General features: G+C 39.6%; 1 protein-coding gene across 1 annotated transcript in view; it reads right to left on the bottom strand.

Moving 5' to 3' along the window:
• EXOC4 (exocyst complex component 4) overlaps positions 1-23,172 on the bottom strand; it is a 738,581-nt gene that overhangs the window by 198,457 nt on the left and 516,952 nt on the right. The window contains exon 11 of the mRNA XM_069462610.1: positions 22,515-22,734. Within this exon, the coding sequence (XP_069318711.1) occupies positions 22,515-22,734 (220 nt within the window). The remainder of the gene's footprint in view (positions 1-22,514; positions 22,735-23,172) is intronic.

The raw sequence follows: 23,172 nt of genomic DNA, 5'->3' as shown, positions 1-23,172 counted from the left end.
CGCTGGGAGCTCGGTACAACCTAACTGAAAGGAACGTTCCCAGGGGGCCATTCGTCGTAACACAGACCAGGCAACAGGATGTACATGGATCACACAACTGTGGCTCTTGCACTGGAGAAACAACATAGAACGTGTGCCTATCTGGTCAGAGTAGGTCTCCATAGCATCGTAACAGTGTTTATTTGCTCTGTTTCACACAAAGAGAAAACACAAAGGCAATAAAACCAAGTTCCCATGATGTAGAGGCCACATACAGACAAATTTCAATTTCAAGACATGAGTTTGGTTTTTAGGCTTTAGGCTTGAGTTAATCAAAGATCCTCTTAGATTAAAAAAAAATCCATATTTAATAGATCAAAATTCACTACAAAGTAGAAAATCTAGTGTCTAATGTGGACATGGATATTTTCAGCAAGTATGTTACAGAGGGCATAAAATGATCTCTTTTTTGGTCAGGAATGAGCTCCTGACAGGGATCTGAAGTTTGGTTATGAAAAACTGAGTTGAATCTGAGGAAGCTTTTGCAGCGATGGGCTCCACCTGCAGAAGCCTGGCGGGAGGCGTGGCCGGTGCGACGGAGAGGAAAAGTGAGCAGTGAGGAATCCATCTGTCAAACTAGTGAGAATAAAATGTGCGGCAGTGGTGACGAGTCAGAGAAATCGAATTGGCTGGGTAACAATGTAAAGGGGAGTATAAACAGTCTGTGGTAATGATTGGATTTAATGAGGGTGTAATGACGGGACATTGAGTAGTTTTCTTCTCAGGACTGTAGTGAGGGTGGCAGTGATTTATACTTGTCTGAAGAATTAGGTAGGAAAAATAACTTTTGTGTAGAGTAAGAATGGGCCTAAAAGGAGAGAAGAGCTGCAGCAGAAAAGGCCTTACCCACTGTGGATACTATTAATATATTCCCTGTCTCAGAAAATGCCGTCTTTCTTGTCAACAAATCAAAAACCCTGCACACCATCGTGGACCCTGGGTTTCCACCCCCTACCAATAAGTGGCCACATGATTCTACAGCCTAACACCCTTCACACGCAATGGACTGAATGTTTATGCACCCCTCCCCCAAATGGGTATGCTGAGATCCTAACCCTGAGGGAATGCTATTACGAAGCAGGACCTTTGGGATGTGATTAGGTTATAAGGGTGGAACCCTCACAAATGAGATTAGTGCCCTCATAAAAAAGACCCCAGAGAGATTCCTCATCCCTTCCACCAAGAGAGGCTTTAGTGCAAAGACAACTGTGAATCAGAAAGTAGGCCCTCACCAGACAATCTGCCAACGTATTGATCCAGAACTTCCCAGGCTCCAGAACTGTGAGAAGTAAGTTTCTGTTGTTTGTAAGCCACCCTGTTTATGGGTACTTTGTTATAACAGCTCAGACTAAGACAATACCCACTCTTCCATTTCCTACTGCCTTGCTTCAGGATCTCATCTTCTTTTAAGAAATCTCTTTTAGTGTGAAATATTACATATGATGAAGTTTATAATATGAATGTATATCTTAATAAATAATCATAAAGGAATCATCCAATGGAACCACACACCTGATAAACAAAACTTTCTAGTATCCTAAATGCTCCCCCACCCAATCAAAACCTTCTCCCTTTCCACTTGAGCTAACCTTTGTAATAATTCTTCTTTGCTATTCTTTCAATTTTACCACCTAGATATGTATCCCTAAACTATAGAGCTTCATTTATGCCTGCTATGAATGAAATTATATTTTACATATTCTTTTGCGTCTTGCTTTTTTTAACATTATGTTTGTTAGATTCATCCAGGGTATGTACAACATGCAGTTCCCTCCATTCATTTTCACTTCTATATAGGATGCCATTATAGGTATATATGACAATGCATCTATTTTCCTCAATGACCTGTGCCTCTATACCTCTGTTAATGCATTGTCCTGTATTTGGAACATTCTCCCATCTTTCTAGATTCAACTTAAGCATCATCTCCTTTATGATACCCTTTAAAAAATGACCTTCAAGGTAGGATTGACCACTGTCTCCTGAGCTCCCCATGTGCCATGCACAAAAGTAGATCATGGCAGATATAACACTGATTTGTTAGTATGTCTGCTCCTCACTAACAAACAATAAACTTGAGGGCAGGATTCAGCTTTTCTTCACATCTGTTGTTTCAGTGTCTTACACTGTGCTGTATATTGAGTATACACACAGGATACTTGCTGGTGCAAAAATTAAGTAAGTAAGTGCAAAGATTGTTAGACAACTTTCAAGTATGACACTCAAAACTTCAAAGAAACAAACTGCATGGGATCTATAGTAATGGACAGATTAAAAAGATGAATGTAGTATATTGGTGTGAGGTCCATAAGTCTGGATTTTAATATTCCCCTAAAGCATTTGTCACAATAGGATTTGGGTCTTGGCACAAGTCCCCCTGATATCCTAAATCTCGATAGTACTCTCAAATGAGTGACAGCTTCAGTCTTCATTCTTTATTGATGCCAACTCATACAATGACTTCCCTATTACTGGTAGACAAAGAGGCAAATGCTAAACAACCTTGCCAAGGAAAATACAGTGAAAATGAATTTATTAAGAGCATACCATTTTTCACCAGAGCACAATCTTCAAAGCAATATGCTACACTGTCATTATCTCATTACAGTAATTTCAAGACTTGCTCCTGTTAACTTATTAAAAAACATTTAAAATCATTTTCTTCTTTGCAAGCACAACAAACTATCTCATTACCCAAATAGGATCAGTGCCAAATGATATGGCAAGGGATGTGATAAAAGAAATGCACATATGCAGGAAAAAGAGTTCAGAGAAAGGCATGTACATAACAATATATAATACAAAACCACTTCTTGCCAAAGAGGAAGTGATTTTTCAAAATGTTGGCACTACTATGCCACAACAGGGCTGAGCCATTACGCTTCTCAACCTTATTCTAGATCCTCTAGAGGGAAAAAAATACCTTGTTAATTGACTTAAAATTTTTCTTGCATAATAGCTAGGTAGAACATAAAATATCCATTCTATATATGTGCCTCACATTATAAAACAATCCTATGTAAACATTTGGATGGAAACATTTAAGTTAAAAACAACAAAAAATCATTTAAAATACATAATCTAAAGCAGGGGTTAGAAACTATACACTGCAAGCCACATCTAGCTGCCAAATGTTTTTGTAAAGAAAGTTTTACTGGAATACAGCCATGCTCATTCATTTGCCTATTGTCTATGGTTGCTTTTACACAGTGATGGTATCGTCATTCGAACAGAGACAATATGACTCCCATAGTTGAAAATATTTACTATCTGGCTTTTTACAGAAAAAGTTTGCTGACCCCTGGTCTACAGCCTTGCTACTCAGAGTAGAGTTCATGAACCTGCTGTATGAGCATCACCTGAGTGCTTGTTCAAACTGTAGAACATCAAGACTCAACCAGACTGGATCACAATATGTATTTTTAAAAGATCCCCCATTAAAATGTTAGAAGCACTGGTATAAAGAACACAGTCTTAAAGAGAAATAAAACCTCCAAAAAAGGGGTGGAGTTATTACTAGACTCATAATATTTTATTATTAGACAATAAAGGAGAAGGCTGCTTGCAAAGATTTTTATAAAGATGAAGAGAAAAAAGGAGGTAGATTGCAAATTAAGGAAAGCATTAATATTGTATATGAAGGGGAGAAATTTCTAGCATCAATTTATGCCCCTAGAGAGTGTGGGATACGTACAAACTAATTTGGCCCAGATGGCTAGTTTTTGTCACAAAAACACCATTACTGCTGAAAGCTGGTCTAGGCCCTGTATCACTCTCCCTAGTACAAAAACAGCAAGTAAATAAGAAACAAATTTGCCAATTTCAACCAAGTCCATTTGGTTGTCATATTCATTTCCTTTTTAAATACTCCATTTTCCTTGTGTAACAGGAAAATTGTTTTTCCAATAAGGCAAATGGGTTATGATTTGCTCCCTGAAAATAAACATGTTATAAAATCCACTTTAAATCTCTATTTTATCATGTATCATTTGTGCTCCATTTGTAACAGGCTACATGCTGTCATTGTGGGTTTACTTTACCCAACACTGTAAGGATCCGACGGAGGCTATATAAAGTTGCAAAGCCTGCTCTATGATTGTTTTTGTGTGTAATATCTTTAAGTTTTCCAAATTTTTGAGTTGGATAGTCCCACCATATCCAAATTAAACACCTCCAAAGAGAAAAGAATAATATATAATAATATGTAAAGAAGCATAAGACCCATTTTGTGATCTTCCTTTCTAACCAATAGATATTGAAATTTAGAATTGTGAAAACCACATTAGATTTAGAATCCTCACTGGAAAAACCGCTCCATGAACTAGCAAAAAGATGTCAGGCAATAATCTGAGAGAGAAAGTTGCTCTTTTGATAACAATTTTGAGCTACTCAGAGATGATTACCTTCTGCCCCCAAATAGGTCCTGCTTTGGGCATGCTGGATTTAGCTGGTAGAAAATACATTCAAGAAAAAGAAAAAGCTCTTTGTTTAAGAGCTTTCAGATTGGATTGTCTTTGATTTCAGAGATGAAAAGCTGACTTTTGTTCCAGAAAATTTATACCTTTACTACTCCCTACTCTTCCAATTAATTGACAAAGAAGCAATGTGGCTGCTACTTTGTGGTCTTTTTTGGAGCATCACTAAATATTACAGCTAGGAGGAAATTCTGAAGAGGTCCAATAGCCTCTGTTTAGAGATGAGAAAACTGAGGTCCGGAGAGATTAAGTGCACTGCCCAAAGTCAAGTCACAAGTTCGTAGGAGATCACCAGGATGGACACTCCCAGGGGACAGTTCTTTTCTTTTAAATCCTTAGCATGGTGCCTGGCACACAGTAGGCATTCAGAAATTGTTTGTGCAACTGAATACAGATGCCTGAGTTCTAGTCTAAAGTTTTTTCCATTGTGCTATGCTTATTCATGTTTAACAATGGATTAATCTCTCTTTTATCTTCCAAAAGAATCAGACGTCACATTTCAAATTATGCTTTTACACAGGTATAATTAAATCTTTAAAGGGTGGGATGGAAAGAAATTAGAGGCTAGAGTGTAACAGACATTTTACAACCTGCCGTTGGCATCTGCAGGCAGCTCCCACCCCACTCCACCCCCACTTCCCCCACAGTATAACGGCAATTATATTCCAGGGTGAATAATATAATTATCTAAATGAAACCAGGAAGGAAAAAAAAAAGCATACAACATAAAAGGATTAGCTGCTCAAGGACTTGCGGTTGGGGGAGGCAGGAGGATGGATCCAGGCTGACAATTTCATAAAGTAGCCATCAATTATTTAAATCATTGTGACTTTTCAGACAGCATTCTGGGCAGCAAGGGAAAAAAAATACTCTAAAATTTTGAAAACCATAAATTAGGAGAGAGATGCCTGTGACTTAGTTTTGGAGTGAAATGTGTTCTGCCTTTAGAGAAAGGAAGAAAAGGAAAGGCAAAGTCACCCTAAGTAGGAGGTGGCTTAAGATGTTACTTTTCTAGAAGTTCAGCAGAACAAAATATTTATTATAGTACAAGTGTTGGTGCTGTTAAGATCCAATATAAATAAACCACTCGGTACATCAAAGGTAACAGGTTTTAAATAATACTACAGGTGAACAGAAAGAATTAGGCCAGAAGGGGAGGGGCCTAGATTCACCAGACATCCATCTCACCTTATACAAGGCACTTAACATGTTGAACTTGACTCTAGTGATAAAATTTGATCAATTTCTAAGGTACCTTCTAGCCTTAAAATTCTATTGAAGTCTACTCTTTATATGACAGAGAATACCAATGCTAGCTGGGGAAAATTCATAATGTACATTGACTGTACACAATCAGGCTTTTATTAAAAAGATTTATGACTTAGAATGTCCCATATACATGCAGTTTGGTCACAACATTGCCTGTCTGATATGTTATATTAATATTTCCATCACATAAGTAAACAAGCCTGTGCCTGTATATTTCAGACCCAATTCTTTTGGAAGTAGGATAATAAGGAAATAGAATTAAAATAAGCCTAACATTTCTGCTATTACTTGAAGTATTTGCATTTGCTAAGCTAGCACTAAAGCGATTGATTATTTCCACCTAGGCATAAGGTCTACAATGGGGTTAGTACTCATGAGTGAATCCAGTCAATAGTTTCATAAGCCAGTTACCTTGGTTTTCCCTAGATAAAGCTAGTCGAGAAAGAGTAAAAATAGCTTTCAATCCAGTCATTTATGATGATTTCTATAAAACTACTCCATAAAAAAACCAGGTATTATAAATATGTAACGAATCACATAAATATCTAACTAATGTATTTTAGACAAATATGTGAACTATACCAAGATTTAAAAAAAAATACACTTATCCAGGGACTAATTAAAAACATTCACCAACTAAACTATAACATAAATTATAATGTATCTCTGAATTTTTTGTTTTTCACCTAAACGTTTTCTCTTATTATGTTCTATACATCAAAAAGCTTCTGCTGATCACTTGCTGCTTACAAATTTCTTGTCCTGCCAGCTGCTGGAGAAAGTTCTTTCTGCACTTAAGCTTTGGCCCCTCTGCCTATGCTCCTTCCACCCTATTAGTTCCTTTTCAAATGAGGAGGATTTGCTAATCTAATCAAGGCTCTGAGCTTGTGTTATTTTACTAACACGCAGGGCCAGGGCACATTCAAGGAGAGTGTACCTGGTACCGTGTGTTCCATCTCCCAGGCAGTAATCATACTTCTCCCTTCGCTCTGTCCCACCTTCTTCACCACTGACTGGTGTTTAAGTCAGGCTCCAACTGGCCCAGTTGAACCAGCCCTCTGACACTCAAAAGTGTGCAAGCAGAAAGCAAGAACCCTCTGAAAGGCCTCCTGGCCAAAGCCATCTCTTCCTAGAAGCTTAACACAGAAGCTCTTCTAGAAAGAGGAAAGCTTAGCTCCTGACAAAGCAAGGTTTCATCATTTCCTATGTGTGGTGAGCTCCTTTGGGTTTAGACCCCTCTATAAGAAATACCCGGGGGAGGAACCACAAATCCCAGAATAAATTTATTTGTTGCTAGGTCCAAATGACGTGGTAAAATAATTAAATTTGCTCTTTTGTCTTATTAATTCATTCCAGGTTTCCAGATACCTAAACATCCTTAGTCTTTTTCTTCCTTCTCATGGACAAGAGCTGATCTCCTTTACATGGATTTTTCTCTCCCACTAGTTAAGATGGAAGAAGAAAAATCGTGTGTTAAGTTCTACAGGATTCTGCTGCCAGTGAGTTCCTACAACTATCTTTTTTCAGACAGGAGACTTTTGTGGCCTCTGACTCATGGTCTTTTCTATAGCTGTAGCCGCATGTTTTCAGCAAGTAGGTTGGTTTTGTGTGTGTGTGTGTGTGTGTGTGTAAAGAAAGAGAGTGTTTTTCCTGGAAAACAATGGTATTATCTTTTTTATAGTAGAACATAAGAGTAATTTAAATATTTTTACTTTCAACTTTTTTTTAGTGTAGATTCAACAGTTTACACATTATGTTCATACTTGTATTAAAACATGTACTACTGTGATGTATTTGTTTATTTTCATGTCTGCTCCAGCCACTACAACCCCATTGATCCCAACAACTTTGATATACAGGTTAAAATAAAACAAACAAACAAACAACTGATTCGAAAGTGTATGGCCACACAAAAACTTATGTGGAGATGTTTATAGCTTTATTCATAATCACCCTAAATGGAAGCAGGATTATCCTTCAATAGGTGAGTGCATAGAAGATTGTGGTACCTCCATCTGATGGCATGTTATTCAGTGATTAAAAAAATGAGCTACCGAGTTATAAAAAGCCATGAAGGAATTTTATGCATATTGCTAATTGTAAGAAGCCAGCCTGAGAAAGCTACACACAGTATGATTCCCATGATATTAATTCTGGAAAAGGCAAAACTAGAGAGATCATAAAAAGGTCAGTGATTGCCAGAATCTTGGGGGGAGGGAGAAGTGTTGAGTAGGTGACACACAGGGAATTTTCTAAGGTAGAAAAAACCTTCTGTATGATACTGTAATGGTAGACATATGGCATGTTGCATTTATCAAAGCCCACAGAACTTTAAAGCACAAAGAGCGAACATTAATGTATACAAATTTAAAGAAATCATTTAGGATATCATGGGATCACAGGATAAAATGCAGAATGGGACAAAACCACCTAACTGTACTGCAAATATATAGAACAATCTTTCTGAAGGGGGTGGGGGAAAAGGTGCTGACCCAAGTAACTTTAAAAATGAGCACATTCTGTTAAGACTAAAGGCAAAAGAAACTACACATGAGCACTGTATGCTAGTGGATAAAACTATCTCCACAAGGGTGTGGGTTTACAATTCTGGTACTGTTATACATGTATACTGGAATTGAACACTTCTAGATGTGTATATGAGAATCAATGTATACAATTAAGTAAATGACGGCGGATGGTAGCAGCTAGGTTTCTCACTGTTGGAGAACACATCACATCTAAGCAAAAAGTGGAGGCTAGAATGACCCATGTAGTAATGGATAAGGGTTGGAGACATCAGTATGAACTCATGCAGCTTGACGCAGATACAAAGTTACATATAGAAATAGTCACAGATATGAATACATACAAGGGCTAGTATACACTGGTATGTTTCCTTTTAATGTCAGTTGAGAAGGTCTTGATACTCAAGTAGCAGGAAGCTTACCAAGTCCCCAGATCTTAGTTTCTAATACTATTCTCCAATAAAAGGGAATAGGGTCCTTAGAAACATGGCTGATTCTAGGACTGGGGCAGGAAATACACAAGATGAGCCTAGAGCATCTTATAGTGCCAGAAAGTAAGGAAGTGCTTTAAAAAGAAAGTCACAATGATGAGGATATAGGAGATATAGGAGTTAACTAAAGGGGCTCCTGATGGCCAAAGCTGGCATAATCCGAGCAACAAAATAAGTAAAGTAGTACCGGATCATAACCTAAAGTATAAAATAAAAATCCATGAGTCCATATGACATAAATAAATGACTGAATACAAAAATGGGAGGGAAGAGACAAATTTCTCATGTAGAAGTAATCCAAATAATTTAGAGACACTCCATCCTCAAGCATTATTCCCTGCTCTTTGTGTATGTGTTGTACAAAGTGACTTCCTTCCAAAGAGTACACTATGGAAAGAGGGGAAAGTAACTTCATAGTGGACAAACCCCACAAACACTGCCTCAGGCAAGTAGTCAAGGTTAACATCAACAGTGACATGTAATATTGATAGCATGTACTCCTGATATGATGTGATGAAAGTGTCACTTTACCTCTGTGATCTTCCTCCCAAAAACACATAATCCTAGTAAAATCATTAGAATAACATAACATCAGACAAATCCATATTGCAGGACATTCTATAACATACGGAAGCAGTACTCCTCGATACTGTCAAGGCCAACAAAAAAAGGAAAAGTGAGAAAACTGTTACATCCAAGATAGCCACGCAGAGGTGGGGAACCTGTGGTCTCAGGGCCACATGTGGCCCTCTAGATCCCCACCTGCAGCCCCTCTACCGAATCCAAACTTCTTTTATTGAAAGGATTTGTTCTGTAAAATTTGGATTCAGTCAAAAGGCCACACTCAAAGACCCAGAAGGCCACATGTGGCCCCAAGGCTATAGGTTCCCCACCCTTGGTGGAGACATAACAAGAAAATGTAATGTGGTATCCGGGATGTGATCCTGGAAGAAAAAGAGCATTTGGTAAAAAACAAGGCAATATGAAGAAAGTATTCACTTTAGTTAGTAATAATGTATTGATATTAGTGAATATTAACAAATGCACCATACAAATACAGGAATAAGGTCTTAATAACAGGAAAACTAAGTGTGGGATGTATGGAAACTTTCTGTACTACGTACCTTTCCAACTTTTCTGTAAATCCAAAACTTTTCTGAAATAAAAAGTTTATTACAAAACAAATATTTAATGCTACTTTCCTTGACAAACAACATAGGTTCCCCTTTATATACCCTATCCCTAATCATGTAAGCCAGAGGCTACACTTTAACATAGCTTCTGGCAATTTCCATTTTATTCATTAAACAAATGAGTGCCTACTATGTGTCAAAGATCTCTTTTGGCTCTAAAGCAAAATTTTGAAAGTACAAAAGAAAAGATTTTAGAGGCAAGAAATTAACTGACAGTCCAGCCCTCTCTCTGCTCAGGCAGGCTGCTCACTCTGGTAAAACCTTGCAAGCTACTGGCAAACATAGCAAGCAAGGTCACCAGAGCACTTCTGTAAGTGCCTGATAGGCAGCCCTGACCTTGAAATGACCAAGGGGACAACAAATTCAGAAATGCTCTGTGGGATAAAAAGGAAGAAGCAATTAAATTCCTGCAGTTGCAGTGGGGCAAAGAGAAGTAGTGCGTGTGCATTGAGGAGAGGTAGAGAATGGCTCTCATTTAAGTGCAGTTATCTGACTTTGACTTTGTAGCTATTTGCAAGTGAATACTCAGGGTATTCTGGACTCCACAGATATGACCATCCATCATGGGAATAGCTGTAACTATAGAGGGAGAAAAAAGAAGATAAAAATGAGGAAGAAAAAAAAAGGGAAACTGGAGGCCTAGATGGATCTTTTTTTCTCCTCAAAGGACTCTATTTTCTATATGCACAATCCAAAGAGGACATAATGACATAGATAACCTGTTAATGAGTTACTGTGTGCTGCCTTTTCCCCAAAGCAGGACTTTAACTGACAGAGTTCCTGTGTGTCTAAAAAGGCAATAAATGAGAAATGTACGGCTTAATCTTTAAACAAATATGAACGTGCTGTAGCCAAATGGCTGCTCCTGTGGACACGGAGGTGATGACAAATCCATCTAGTCACGGCCTTTGAGGGCTCAGGAAGGACAATCTGATGGAGATTAATGAGTACGGTATTTATCCCAGAGAGTTAGACTGCTAGGGTGGCTTGGTCAATTATGACAATCAATCAAAAGAATGACTTCAAATGCTGAGCTCAGCAAAATGTTGGGGCTCACCAAACCTCAGGCAGCCATGAGGTCACTACCCAAAGCTTTGGTCTTGAGAGAAACACTCATAGGAAACCACCTGCCTCCCCTTCAGAGCTGGATCCCTGCCTTAGCTGGTCTCTGCAAGCCCAGGCTTTCTGCCCTCTAATCGTGTTGGGGAACTGCCACAACCCACTACTCATCAAAGTGCATCCATTTGAGTACGTCCCTTCTCTGAAACCTTTCACCATCCTGTATCCTTCCCACTTCAAAAAGAAACTGTGTGCTCAAAGTTTGAGACCTTCCTGATAGAGTTTATGCACCCCGTTACCCTTACTTCTCACTCTGCATTCATTCTTCATTGAGACTGCTCTGTCTCATGAACACATGGTGGTCAGTCTGATCTTCTGTGTCTTTGCTTATGTTGTGTCCCCTGTTTGGGTCGCTTTCTCCATTTCTACACATCCTACAATGCCCACTTCTTGCCTAAGGTCTGTCTTCAATTCTCCAGTCCTCGTTGTCTCTCTCCTTAATTCTCACTGTGAAAAAATCTTCTAAATGATCACATTCAGTGCTCAATTACAAACTGTCCTCTACTGTTCTTGGATTCATGGGTGGGAGAAATTCTGGCTCCCTAATTAATTGATCGCTACTAAATTTGTGAGAAGAAAGAATCTTGCTTTATATTTATTCTGTATCCCTACATCACCTTGTCTAGTGATAGCACAAAGCAGGTGTTTAATAAATAAATATTAATCACTCAGTTGTATTAGAATTTCACCAGTAGAAATGACTCCACTGTGTCATGTCACTCTTATTAAAGGAGATGTATCAGATTTTTACCAGCCCAGCTTAGTCTAGGCTAAGATTAAGCGCATGCCAAGTTTTTGAGTAGGACAGGATCCTTGAAAAGCATGAAGAAAAACAGCTGCTTTATTTCAACAGTTAATCTTAAAGGGCCATTAAACTTCCAAGCCAAGATAGTCTTGTATCTCTTCATTTTCTCGCTAGAACATCTCTAAACCAGAGCTGCAACATCCAGACAGGGCAAAAATTACTTAGGATAAGAACCTCGAAAATTCCCCAAGTACAGCAGTTCTCTGTCTACACTCATCTGGCTCCTACTGGTAATCTTGCCTGATCAGCAATTGTGCTGCTCCCAAGAATGATAACTATCATTTGCTTGGGCTGTCGAGCCAGCCTTTTCTCTCTTCCTAGTATCTTTTAATGGGATGCTCTTCCTTTTCTCTAACATTTAAGGAAAAGAAACAAATCTGAAGATGCCTTTGTTAGCAAGCAACGTCAAATATATTTCAGGCAAAGGCAGCTCTCTTAAGATCTGAGTGACAGAGTGTTAATGTATTTGGGTCCCTGTCAGCAGATCTGTCATAAGTCTTTACCTTCCCTCCTGCTTATCCACCAAGGAGTGGGCTGAGGCAAGAGCAAAACGGACAGCAGCCAATCAACGTCTCAAAATGCTTATCCCAATGAGCCGTAGTTGTCTAGGAGACAAATAAGACGGCCATCCGTGGGCCTGCCTTTACTCACGACAGAAAGTAAACTCTGAGTCCTAGTTTAAAGCCCAGTGCTTAGCCCTATGTTGATGTCACGCTGAAACAGCCTCGTGCTCACACAAGTTTCTTAGCCCCAAGAAAAGCTGGTAAACAAATGTCACTAACTGTAATTACTTTCTCATTCAGCAGTCCCTTGTGACTCCTCTACCCATGTGGATAAAGCCTTCCAGCTTGTTCTTTTAAAACTGACCTCATAAACCAGACGGAATAGATGAATTCTTTCAAAGTTGCATCTAAATTAAAATCAGTTCCAAATACATTATAAGAGATGATGGACTGTGGAAGAAAGTATTCGGAATAATGACTGACCTCAAAAAACAAAGATTTTTGAAATCATTAAGGCTCCTTATGAAACATATAAGGTTGGTTGCAGATGATTTTTTGCAGACAAAAGAAAAAATAACGTTTATTTTTAGCCCCTCTGGTATTATTCAAAAGGCCTAGCTGGTTATACTGTATAGAAGCTAGTTTAAATATAGATAATTTTTTTTTCTCCCATTGCTTTGCAGAAAGCTACTTATAGAAGTCTGGTTAACCAAGAAAAACCAGCCAGACAGACAAGATCCTATTTCTTTTTCATTCAGAAATAAGACAATAAGTTAAAGGTATTTATAAAAATTCAAGTTGATCATATATAATCGGCCTGTTCTGTCTGTATATAAAAATCACCTCTCACTTCATAGACTTTTTCATCAACAGTTATAAGGATAAATTCCTTTGTAATATTATATCAATAAAAGCACTACTTATAGATTAATCACAAGCATGAGTTGGTCAATTTCTTCCTCCAGGATACTATTTGAAAGAAACATTTGGATGAGTACTTTTAGAAAATGAACACTCTTTTAAAGTAACTACTCTTTCACTTAATGTATCTCTCTGTATGTTCAGGTTTTCTAGGTAAGATATTACAATCCTGTGAACAGCACTATGGTAAGGTGCTCAGGAAATGACTGGGAATTCATCTCTAGGATGGCTGAAGAGGAATTAACATACAAGTTGGGGTATGCTATAAAGCAAATATAGGAAAGTTTATTGCAGAATCTGGGTGGTGAGTATGTGGGTGTTCACTGGACATTTTTTCCAGCTTTTATGTATGTTTAAAATATCTTTATGATAAACTGGTGGAAAGAAATATCAGATTCTTACACTGGTTTTCTAATCATGTATGAAACAAACTGTTGGAAAAGATTAGTGAAGCTTTTCATTAATAGGAAACATTTTTGATTTCTGTAGGTTTTTTTTTTAATTATAGCATCATTCCCTTTAATGCTAATGGATTTTTCTGAAAGGAACAACCATGTGGGCATGTAGACCAATAGTAATAATTGTTATGAAACATCCAGTACTCAAAGTACTTCATAAAGCCCTGCTGAACACATGATCCCATTGTACTTCTTATCCCAGTCTTCTGAAACAGTTTCAACAAATATCATTCTCATATTATAGATGAGGGAAGGGAAACTCAGGGAAGGTAAGTGGCTTGGGCCTGTCTAAGGTCATCAAGCCGACAATTATGAAGACAAAAACCACGTTTTACGTGCTTCTCCCACCATTATCACGATGAAACTTAGCAGTTTCATTACTTTCAAAAATGGCTATAATGAGTCACAACAAAAATTCTACAAAAATTAAAATGTATTAAACCAGTAATAGAATTAATGATACAAAGTAACACAACTTGATAAAATCACCTGAAAACACAGATGAATGTTACAAGATCCCCAAAATCCCCATTAGTAATGAAAGATTTAATTTGCTCAGTTGTCTTGAAAGTGAACACGTGTATTTTTTGAAAGCCATGGTGACAATCTAAATAATCAAACACAAGAACAAAGGCGTCTTCTACTCCATCTTCCTGGATAAAGTCTAAAGTAGCCACAGGTAGTTGGTTATTTGAGGCCTATTCTCGGCATGAAGAGGTGAAACAACACTGTTACTGAATAAATAAGAGTAAAATTCAAAGAAAATCAAAACCATGAGAGGTACATTAGTATTTCTTTAGGTATTTGTAAACACTAAAGAATCAGATTAGACCCAAGGAATCTTGGTTATAAGACTTATTTTAGCACCGTGAGACCATTAGCACTATCTTTCAGAGCTTATAGAGAGGAAAAAAATCAATTGATCAACTCTCTGTTCAACTTAATGATTTTCATGACTTCCAGCAGACCTTAAATGAGACTAATCTATTTACACTAATAAAAGCTGAATCTGTTCTGTACCAGAGAGTGGAACGGCAACAACTGGCCGTGATGCAAATGCTGCTCAAATGCAACTTCTTCATATTAACATAATTTGATATGATGAAAACAATATGCTAGTGCTCCTGGCCACACATCCTTGGGAAACCAGAAGACATTACTGGCAGTGCCTTGGCTTGGATGGGGAAATAATAGGTTTGAACATCAGTATAATTGTTTTTAACAAGTTACTATACTGTAAGCAGCTGTGTCCACCAACCTTCAATAAGGCCTAACTAGAACCCCAGCAATCACTCAGTCTACCAAAAACTTTCATTTTGAATCTTGACATCTAGAATTTAAGCCATGCTGGGCCTACTGCCTTAACAGCAATACTTCTACCCTGCTTCCTCCCAGAGTGTCTTCAAGGAAAATATAGCAAATTGAACATGCCGCATTCTGTACAACTTGCTTCTACTTACTAGCTGTAGTGGATGCAATAGTGTGCCCCCCGAAATTCTGCATGGAACTTCAGAATGTGACCTAACTTGGAAATAGGATCCTTGCAGATGTAATTAAGGTAAGGACTGAGATGAGATCATATTGGATTAGGATGGACCCCAAATCCAGTGAAAGTATCCTTACAAGAGCCAAAAAGAGAACAAATGGAGACAGAGGGGAGAAGGCCACGTTAAGATAGAGGCAGAGCTTGGAGTTATGGTGCCAGAACCAGGAAACACCAAGAGCCATCAGAAGCTGGAAAAAGCAAGGAAGGGTCCTCTTCTAGAGCCTTTGGAGGGAATGTGGCTCCTGGCCTCCAGTAGTGTGAGAGAAGAAACTTCTGTTGTTTTAAGCCACCAAGTTTGGGGTAATTTGTCATGGCAGCCCTTGGAGACTAATCCACTAGGTTTAATGGTCACAGATACCGCCTGCCGCTTCTGCTGCTCAGAAATGGTCAGCTGACTAACTCTAGGAAAAGGAGAAAGGAGGTAAAACAGTATCACCTCCTGCTGTCACACCAGGGTAGTGGAGGGCAGGAAAGAGAAGTTACCAGGTGTGTGCTGGAGTAGACAGCAGCAGTTGGTGCTGAGAAGGAGATAGCAGGGGTGGAGGAGCACAGTCAGCAGAGGTCAGAGAGCCGGGAAGGCGACAGGTAAGGAGCAGGCAGGCAACACGTCAGAGCCGTCAAGGCAGAGATCCACGCACGTGTGACACAGGGTAGGAAGGAGAGGGTATGTTTGACGTTCATTATTGCATGTAACATTAGTGTTTCTATGACATACATTTTATTATTCCCATTTTATAGAGGAAGAAATAGGTACAGAGAGGTTAAGCAATTTGGTCATGGTGAAATGGCTGAGATCGAAATCCATTTCTGTCTGATTCCAAGGCTCATGTACAAGGCTTGGTTCGAAGTATCCAACAGAGCACTCTGTTATAAACCTGACTGAATTAAAGAGTGCCTCAACCATGATTTTTGATGGACTCTCTCTCAGGGCAATAACTGATACCGTGGAGTGAAAGACCCAGGCCAGAGGCACTCATTCTGGCTGCACGCTGGGGCCACCTGGGCATCTTGAAAAACACTGGCCCCAGGCAGGCCCCGCTTCTGACCAACTGATGGGATCTGCGCAGTGGTATTTTTAGGAAGCCCCTGGGTGATTGTAAAGGTAGCGTTGCTGAAAACCACCGCTCTCAGCCCACAGCTGGCAGGGGGGACTGTGTGGCATCTGCAGTAGCCATTTCACTTCTCAGAATGTGCTCTGACAAATACTGGGGCAGAGAGGAAAATGAAAATATGCTTTACATGTTTCAAGACTGCCTAAAATTTATACTTGCACAGCTTATATTTGTTCCTCCAATGATGCGGGAACTCGAGGCTGAGCACTAGGAAAGCCGCCTCTGTTTCACATTGCCCTCCATGAGCCAGAAAATGTAGGCTCATCTTCCATGTGGGAAGAACCTTCCAAAACCCACCAATGTGCTAGACAAGGAAGCAGCTTCTGCTGGTGCTGCTGCTGCTGCTGCAAATATTGTTTTTACAATTTCTGGCCTGTATGAAACAATGCTAGATACTTTTTTTTTAAGTGACTACTGTGGTTCACCAAAAAGCCAAGAGCCTACAACATTAGATCCCATTTCCTAACCTGAAGCTGGGCAGGATGCCCTTGTGTTAAGGGAATGCTTCTTATACGTTAGGCTGGTTAGAACCAAGATCCCAGGGTGGGGTGAGGTTCAGGAATGTGCATTTTTCACAAGCCCCCAGCTGAGGGGGATGCCCCCAGTCCACACTGTGTGTTGCACTGGTGTAAGGCAATGCTTCACAAACTCTGCTGTGTATGCAAACCACCTGGTGATGCTGTACAAATGCAGATGCTGATTCAGAGGTCTGACACTCTTGTCCACAGACCATTCTCCAAGTAGCGAGGGTATAGGATATTCTACTGGGGCAGGGGAAGAAACTTTGCTAGTATCAGTGTTCACAGAGATAGTTGCCCATTCAGCACTTTGATAGGCGAGGGATAAAAACCTTAAGTATCAGTCCCCTCACTCTTTTTTTAGATGGAGCAGCAAAGAAGAAATCAATTAAATGATATCCTCAAATCAGTGACAAACTAGGGAACTGAAGTCAGTCAGTTCAGTCTGTTTCCTTATGTTTGAGGAGTGAACAATTTGTAGACTCTGGGAGATAGGTAAGGCACGAAAAGGTATCCACCTCAATCAACTGTTTCCAAAACTCCGTGTCCAGGATGCCAGCCATGAAATTCTAAAACTCCACGTTCAGAATCTGACTCAGGAGAAATGAGAAATTTTTCTTAAGAGATTCCTTTAGTTTGAATCAGCCTGCTTTGCCTTGCAGTGGGTGAAGCCACTTTGCAGAAAAAGTGATGGCAACAGAAAGAGCAGAGACGAAGGACCATGCAGTGTATCCAATCCAGCCTTAACACTGGGAGAGTAAGAGGCACAAGAACTGTGACGCTTTAATTTAGTCAGAAATCCTAAATTCAGGATGATGAATCTCACACTGTGGGTGGAAACCATGCACACACATGTCCTTGTCCTATGGAAGCCACCATTCATTCCTTCATCTTCACTGACTCATTCATCCATCCATTTATTAAGTATTGGGTGCCTCCTCTGTGGCAGATGTGTTCTAGGAGCTGGGGACTTAGAGAACCAACTGCAACCAATATCCAAGAAATATCCAACAAATAGCTGCTCTATCAGTTGTAAAGCACTTTAGGAGCTGAGGCAGAGGAGATGGTTCTATGCTTTTCTTCTCTGGGAAGCAGCGCAGAGGAGTGAGGGATTTAGAGCAGGGCATCTCTAACTATGGCAAGAGCCCGGTTTATTCCACCCAATTTGTTGCACAATGATACTTTTATAAAATACAATAAAATGAATCACTAGAAAAAAAGAAATTTTAAAACTCACAAAGATATACAAAACACAAGCCCCAATTTTTTATTAGATCCAAAACAATGTCAATTGTCTAAAAATATCAATTGCTAAAAAAAATACAGTGGCTACGTGATCACTCTCAAATTCCCTATGTCTCAGGGAAGACTGGTACCAAAGAGCTTGCAGACAAGCATAATCCTCAGACTCCACTTTGCGTAGAACCAGTTTAGAGCAGACAACAGGGTTAGATCGTCTGGGTTTCAGCTACAGTTCTACTACTTGCCAGCCTGTGACTGTGGGCAAGTTATTTAATTTCATTGTTTCTCAATTTTCTCACCATAATAAGAACACCACTCCACAGAGTCGTTGCCATACATTTAAAGCACTTGCAAGTCAATGCATATAAAGCACCCAGAATAGTGTCTGACTCACAGCAAACGCTACTAAATGTTAGCTGCTATCATCACTACTACCTGCTGTTATGACTGCTGTCATCACTATGATTACTCCTACTATTACTACTAGTACTACTCTGCTGTGCCATTTTGGGCCAACACTTGCACGGCTGTTTCACGTATAAAATGGTGCTGGTACTCTTTTCCTTCCTGTTCACTTCCTTCCTTCCCTCCTGGGGAACCTGTGACTAGAAAGTAAAGTCACTGATGCGAACGCATGTTAGCACCCACAGGAATGTCCCCTCGCAACCCGAGTGTCTGTACTGCCCCGAGGCCATTTTGGAGAGACAAGGACAGAGTGTACTGGGCTTCTCTTCACAGGGCTCCCAGGCGCTGCGTCTGCCCATCACCAAAGGGAAGCAGCCCTGAGACAGCTGTCCTTCCACCCTCCCTGGGAGTCCTGCTGGGCTGACGCTGTATGACACTGGGTGCTGCCCCAGGGGGAAGGCACATCCTCTCTCCCACTCTGTGACCAAACCACAGTCTGGCAGAGGGAAGCACTTCTAAGGACATTTTTAAACGTCCTGTAATTAAGTACTTAATCTATATGCATCTTTCACACAACCGTATATTTCCTCTAAGCTCCCTTCTTAACATTTATTTTGGAGCCCCAGCTAAAATTTTTGAGAATTATTTCTTACTTTTTCTTCCATTTAGCTGCCTATCATTAGCTGGGAATAAAAATATCAAGGAGAAATAGAAACATGTTTCAGAAACAATGAAACTTGAGCATGGCAGGTTGTTAGAAAACAGTTTACAATCCTTATAAAGCAAGGGAATTTCTCAAGATGGGGAAAAAATAACCATCGCCTCGTTTGCTTTTTAAACCTCCAAACTCTGAGAATATTAAACAAATTTATTGATATGGTATAACTAATTTGCATTTCCATGAAATAAAATTTTTATGAAGAAAGAGAGGACAACAAAATAACCAAAAACCAAAGCAAGTGTTTAAGCTCTGAAAGCAAATTTGCAGCTTAATAGCTTGAATGGCCTTGGTGTCAAGATTTACTCACTTATATATAATTACTGTTTCTTTACCAGGTCAAAGAGAGAAAAGGTAGAGGTGAAGTCCTTACCTAGCCTTGGAATGGAGTAAATGATTTAAAGGACAAGAGGCATAGTAACATGTACAAAATGGCAGGTGACGAGGTTGGCAGGATCTGGCAGGCACAGAGACAGACTGGCCAGAGATGCCATTTAGCTGGTAGTATATATGGCCCTGCTGTGGCCCAGATTGTAGTCAACTAGTCATGAGTTTTAATGTGTCTTTGCTACTCTGGAGGAAAATTGTCACGTTGAATAAGCCAGCGTCTTTAGCTCACAGATGCACTCTGTGGTGCACTGTTGCCTTTTTCTCCCCTGTTAAATTCAGCACACTAAGCATTTTAAAGTTGCCCCGTACGGCATATAGCATGACGCTGCAGGTAAATAAACTCCAACAAGTTTTCTGATGGAAATGAGACTAATAACACGGTCAGACAAAACGTAAAAGTAAACATGTTTTTGTCACTCTGTATTTCTTATCTTTCCATCTGACTCTGCAGGTATTTATAACTCTCAAAACTTATTCACTATATCCATCCATCCATCCATCCATCTAGCCATGCATGCGTTCATTCATTCAATAAATTATTTATTGAGCACCTTCCTGTCGCCTAGCACTATAATATGCTTTTGGAACTTACCCTATAGTGGTAACAGACAGAAAATAGACAAGTTAGCAAAATTAATTAATAATTATAGTTGTGATATGTGTTAAGAAGGAAAAAACCCAAAATGTTAAAATATTGATTAACTGGGGAGATCTATTTGGGAGGCTGACAACAAGGGTATTCCATTCAGATGATACAAATGAGGAAACATTAATGAAGAGAGAACTTCCAGAGGTAGAGGAAGGGTTGAAAGAAGCAACAAGGGATATTGAGGCACCCAGAGACTAGTAATAGCAGGAAGCTGAAATCAAAAGGCCAAGAGAAGAAATTGCATTGTGAGAGCCAAGTGATAACTGCAGCTATGAAGCAAGTGTCATCTGGCAGGACCTGTGGAGAGAGGCACCACAGCCAGGACCATGATCCAAAGTGGGGAGGAAGAGGAGAAGAAATCACCCTGTCTCTCTCTCTCTTCTCATCCTCCGATCTCCTGCTGGTGCTTCCTACTGGCAGAACCTGATCAGAAGCCACCTGGCAAGGGAGACCCCATGATACAGTCCATAGGTTTGGCCTCAGTATTGATAATGGATGGCAGTTGAGGGAAAAGGGGAGAATGGAGAATAGCCAGGAAAGGGGGCCTACTTAGGTAGGGCAGTCAGAAAAAGCTTCTCAGTGTAGGTGACATCTGAAGTGAGACTCAGAGAGGAGAAGATCCCAGCCACACACTGAGCCAGTGGGAGAGGAACCCAGCAGGAGGAAGAGTGAGCACACTGTGCCATCCCCCTCTCTGCAGCCCGTACTCGGTACACATCCCTCACCGGGAGCATCTCTAACACAGCCCAGGCCCTCCGAATGAACATCTTCCTGGGTGTGATGCCTCTATCCTATGTTCTCAATATCAAAAGAGTTTGCTCATTAAAAAAAGAATGCTAATAACTAGTACATCTCCCTGAGAAATGTCCAGCACTTCTATTAATTTTAATGTACAAAGAAGGAAAAATCAAGGAAGACATATACAAAGGCAGGTGTAAGGGCAAGCAACTGAAGCAAATATAGCTTCCTTCCATTTATACAACTTCTTTTGAAAAGCACAAGCCTTCCACACTTTGAATAGCCTCATTGCATATAACTTATGTAAAAATGTGCTATTGTGGCTAGGCAGTGGCTCATGCCTGTAATCCTAGCATTTTGGGAGGCTGAGGCAGGAGGATCACTTGAGGCCAGGAGTTTGAGCCCAGCGTGGGCAACACAGAAAGACCCTATCACTACAAAAATGAAAAAATCAGCCAGGTGTGGTGGTGCATGCCTGTAGTACCAGCTACTCAGGAGGCTGAGGTAGGACGATCACTTGAGCCCAAGAATTTGAGGTTACAGTGAGCTATGATGACACCACTGCACCTTAGTCTGGGCAACAGGGCCAGATCCTGCCTCAAAAAAAAAAAAAAAAAAAAAAAAGTTTTTGTGCCCATCTTTCTCTTTAAATGAAGAAACACTATAAAAGTTTGATCACAATGTAATTATTATTACATTGATATATACCTACAATTTAAACTCATACTAATTTTTTTAGTTTCATATTTACCTCCAAATCACTAGCTAAAATGTATATAAAATATCTACCTCCAGCCTATTAATCAAAAATATCTACTGACAGATTATTTTATTCTTTCTGTTGCCCAGAAACCATTTTGTTATACATAGTCAAAGTAAAATTTTCAATATTAACAAGATCATCACTGGAATTAAATGATCTGACTTTTAAAAGCCAGTTTCCAGGTTCAAATTCACTGTGAGCTAGCCAAGGTATTTGCAGTACGTCTGCCCTCAAATGGTACAGAGAGTTTCCCGCTGGTAATTGAGGTTAAGCAGAATAACTTCCTTCCTGTTAATCCTTCATACTCTGGGATGCATTCACCAATGGAAAAAAAATTCCTTTCAAGGACAAATTCCAGGCATGATAATGAGGAGTGGCCTGCATGTCAATGAGACTCTCCATCTCCCATGTCCAAAGCTCACCATTTTTTTTCTTAAAGATCTTAAGGAACTTCCATTATCCAACTACATTAGACCAAAATTTCCCTGGTGCCTGTGAAATTTATTTCCTCTTGTTTTCTCCCTGATGTATCTGGAAACAGATGGCAATTCTTCCTCTTCTTTTTTTAATTTATGACTCTTCCCACGTCAGTGACAACTGCTGATGAAAACAGTAAGTTCAAAGTGTGGGATTACCTGCAGGAGAGGTCGCTGCACCCCCAGTACCTTCATGGTGTCTGCATTAGCCAGAATCTTCAAGGGGTCAGATGTTTTAGTGACTCCTTCAATCTCCTTGTTGATCTCGGCCAAGACCTGGTTGAGGAAGATGTTTTTGATGTACATGGTGAGAAACTCTCGAAGAGGGCACTGTTTGGCTGGGCCAAGTCCTAGGGCATGCTCAATCTCCTGAATAAATCTGGAAGACAAACAGTAAGAAAGATGTTAAATATACCAGAAAAATAGATGAGTGTGACACGACAGATAGGAGTATCTCCAGGCGTTGGCTACTTCCAGGAAGAAGGCAGGTCACCACTTTCTTATTTGTCTATATATGTTTTTTAATTTTTTCAAAATATGTTATTTTGAATGAAGGACACTCTTTAAAATTCTTGATGATATAGGAGTTTGGAGGTTAAGAAAGGGAATGGGATAGGAATTGGAGGACAAAAGAGAATGTCAACCTTACTTATAATTGATTTCCTTTATTAAAAATGCTTAAAACATACATAACAGAATGTTAATAACTATAAAGTCTCAGAGATGAGCACACAGATGTGTGTTATATTATTCTTTGTAATTTTCTATACAGGCAGCCCATGCTTTGTGTGGCTTGATATGCACAGATTTAAGTTAC

Source organism: Eulemur rufifrons, chromosome 29, assembly GCF_041146395.1.
Source record: "Eulemur rufifrons isolate Redbay chromosome 29, OSU_ERuf_1, whole genome shotgun sequence".
NCBI lineage: Eukaryota > Metazoa > Chordata > Mammalia > Primates > Lemuridae > Eulemur > Eulemur rufifrons.
The sequence above is the reverse complement of the archived record's forward strand: the minus strand, read 5'-3'. Positions and strand labels throughout refer to the sequence as shown.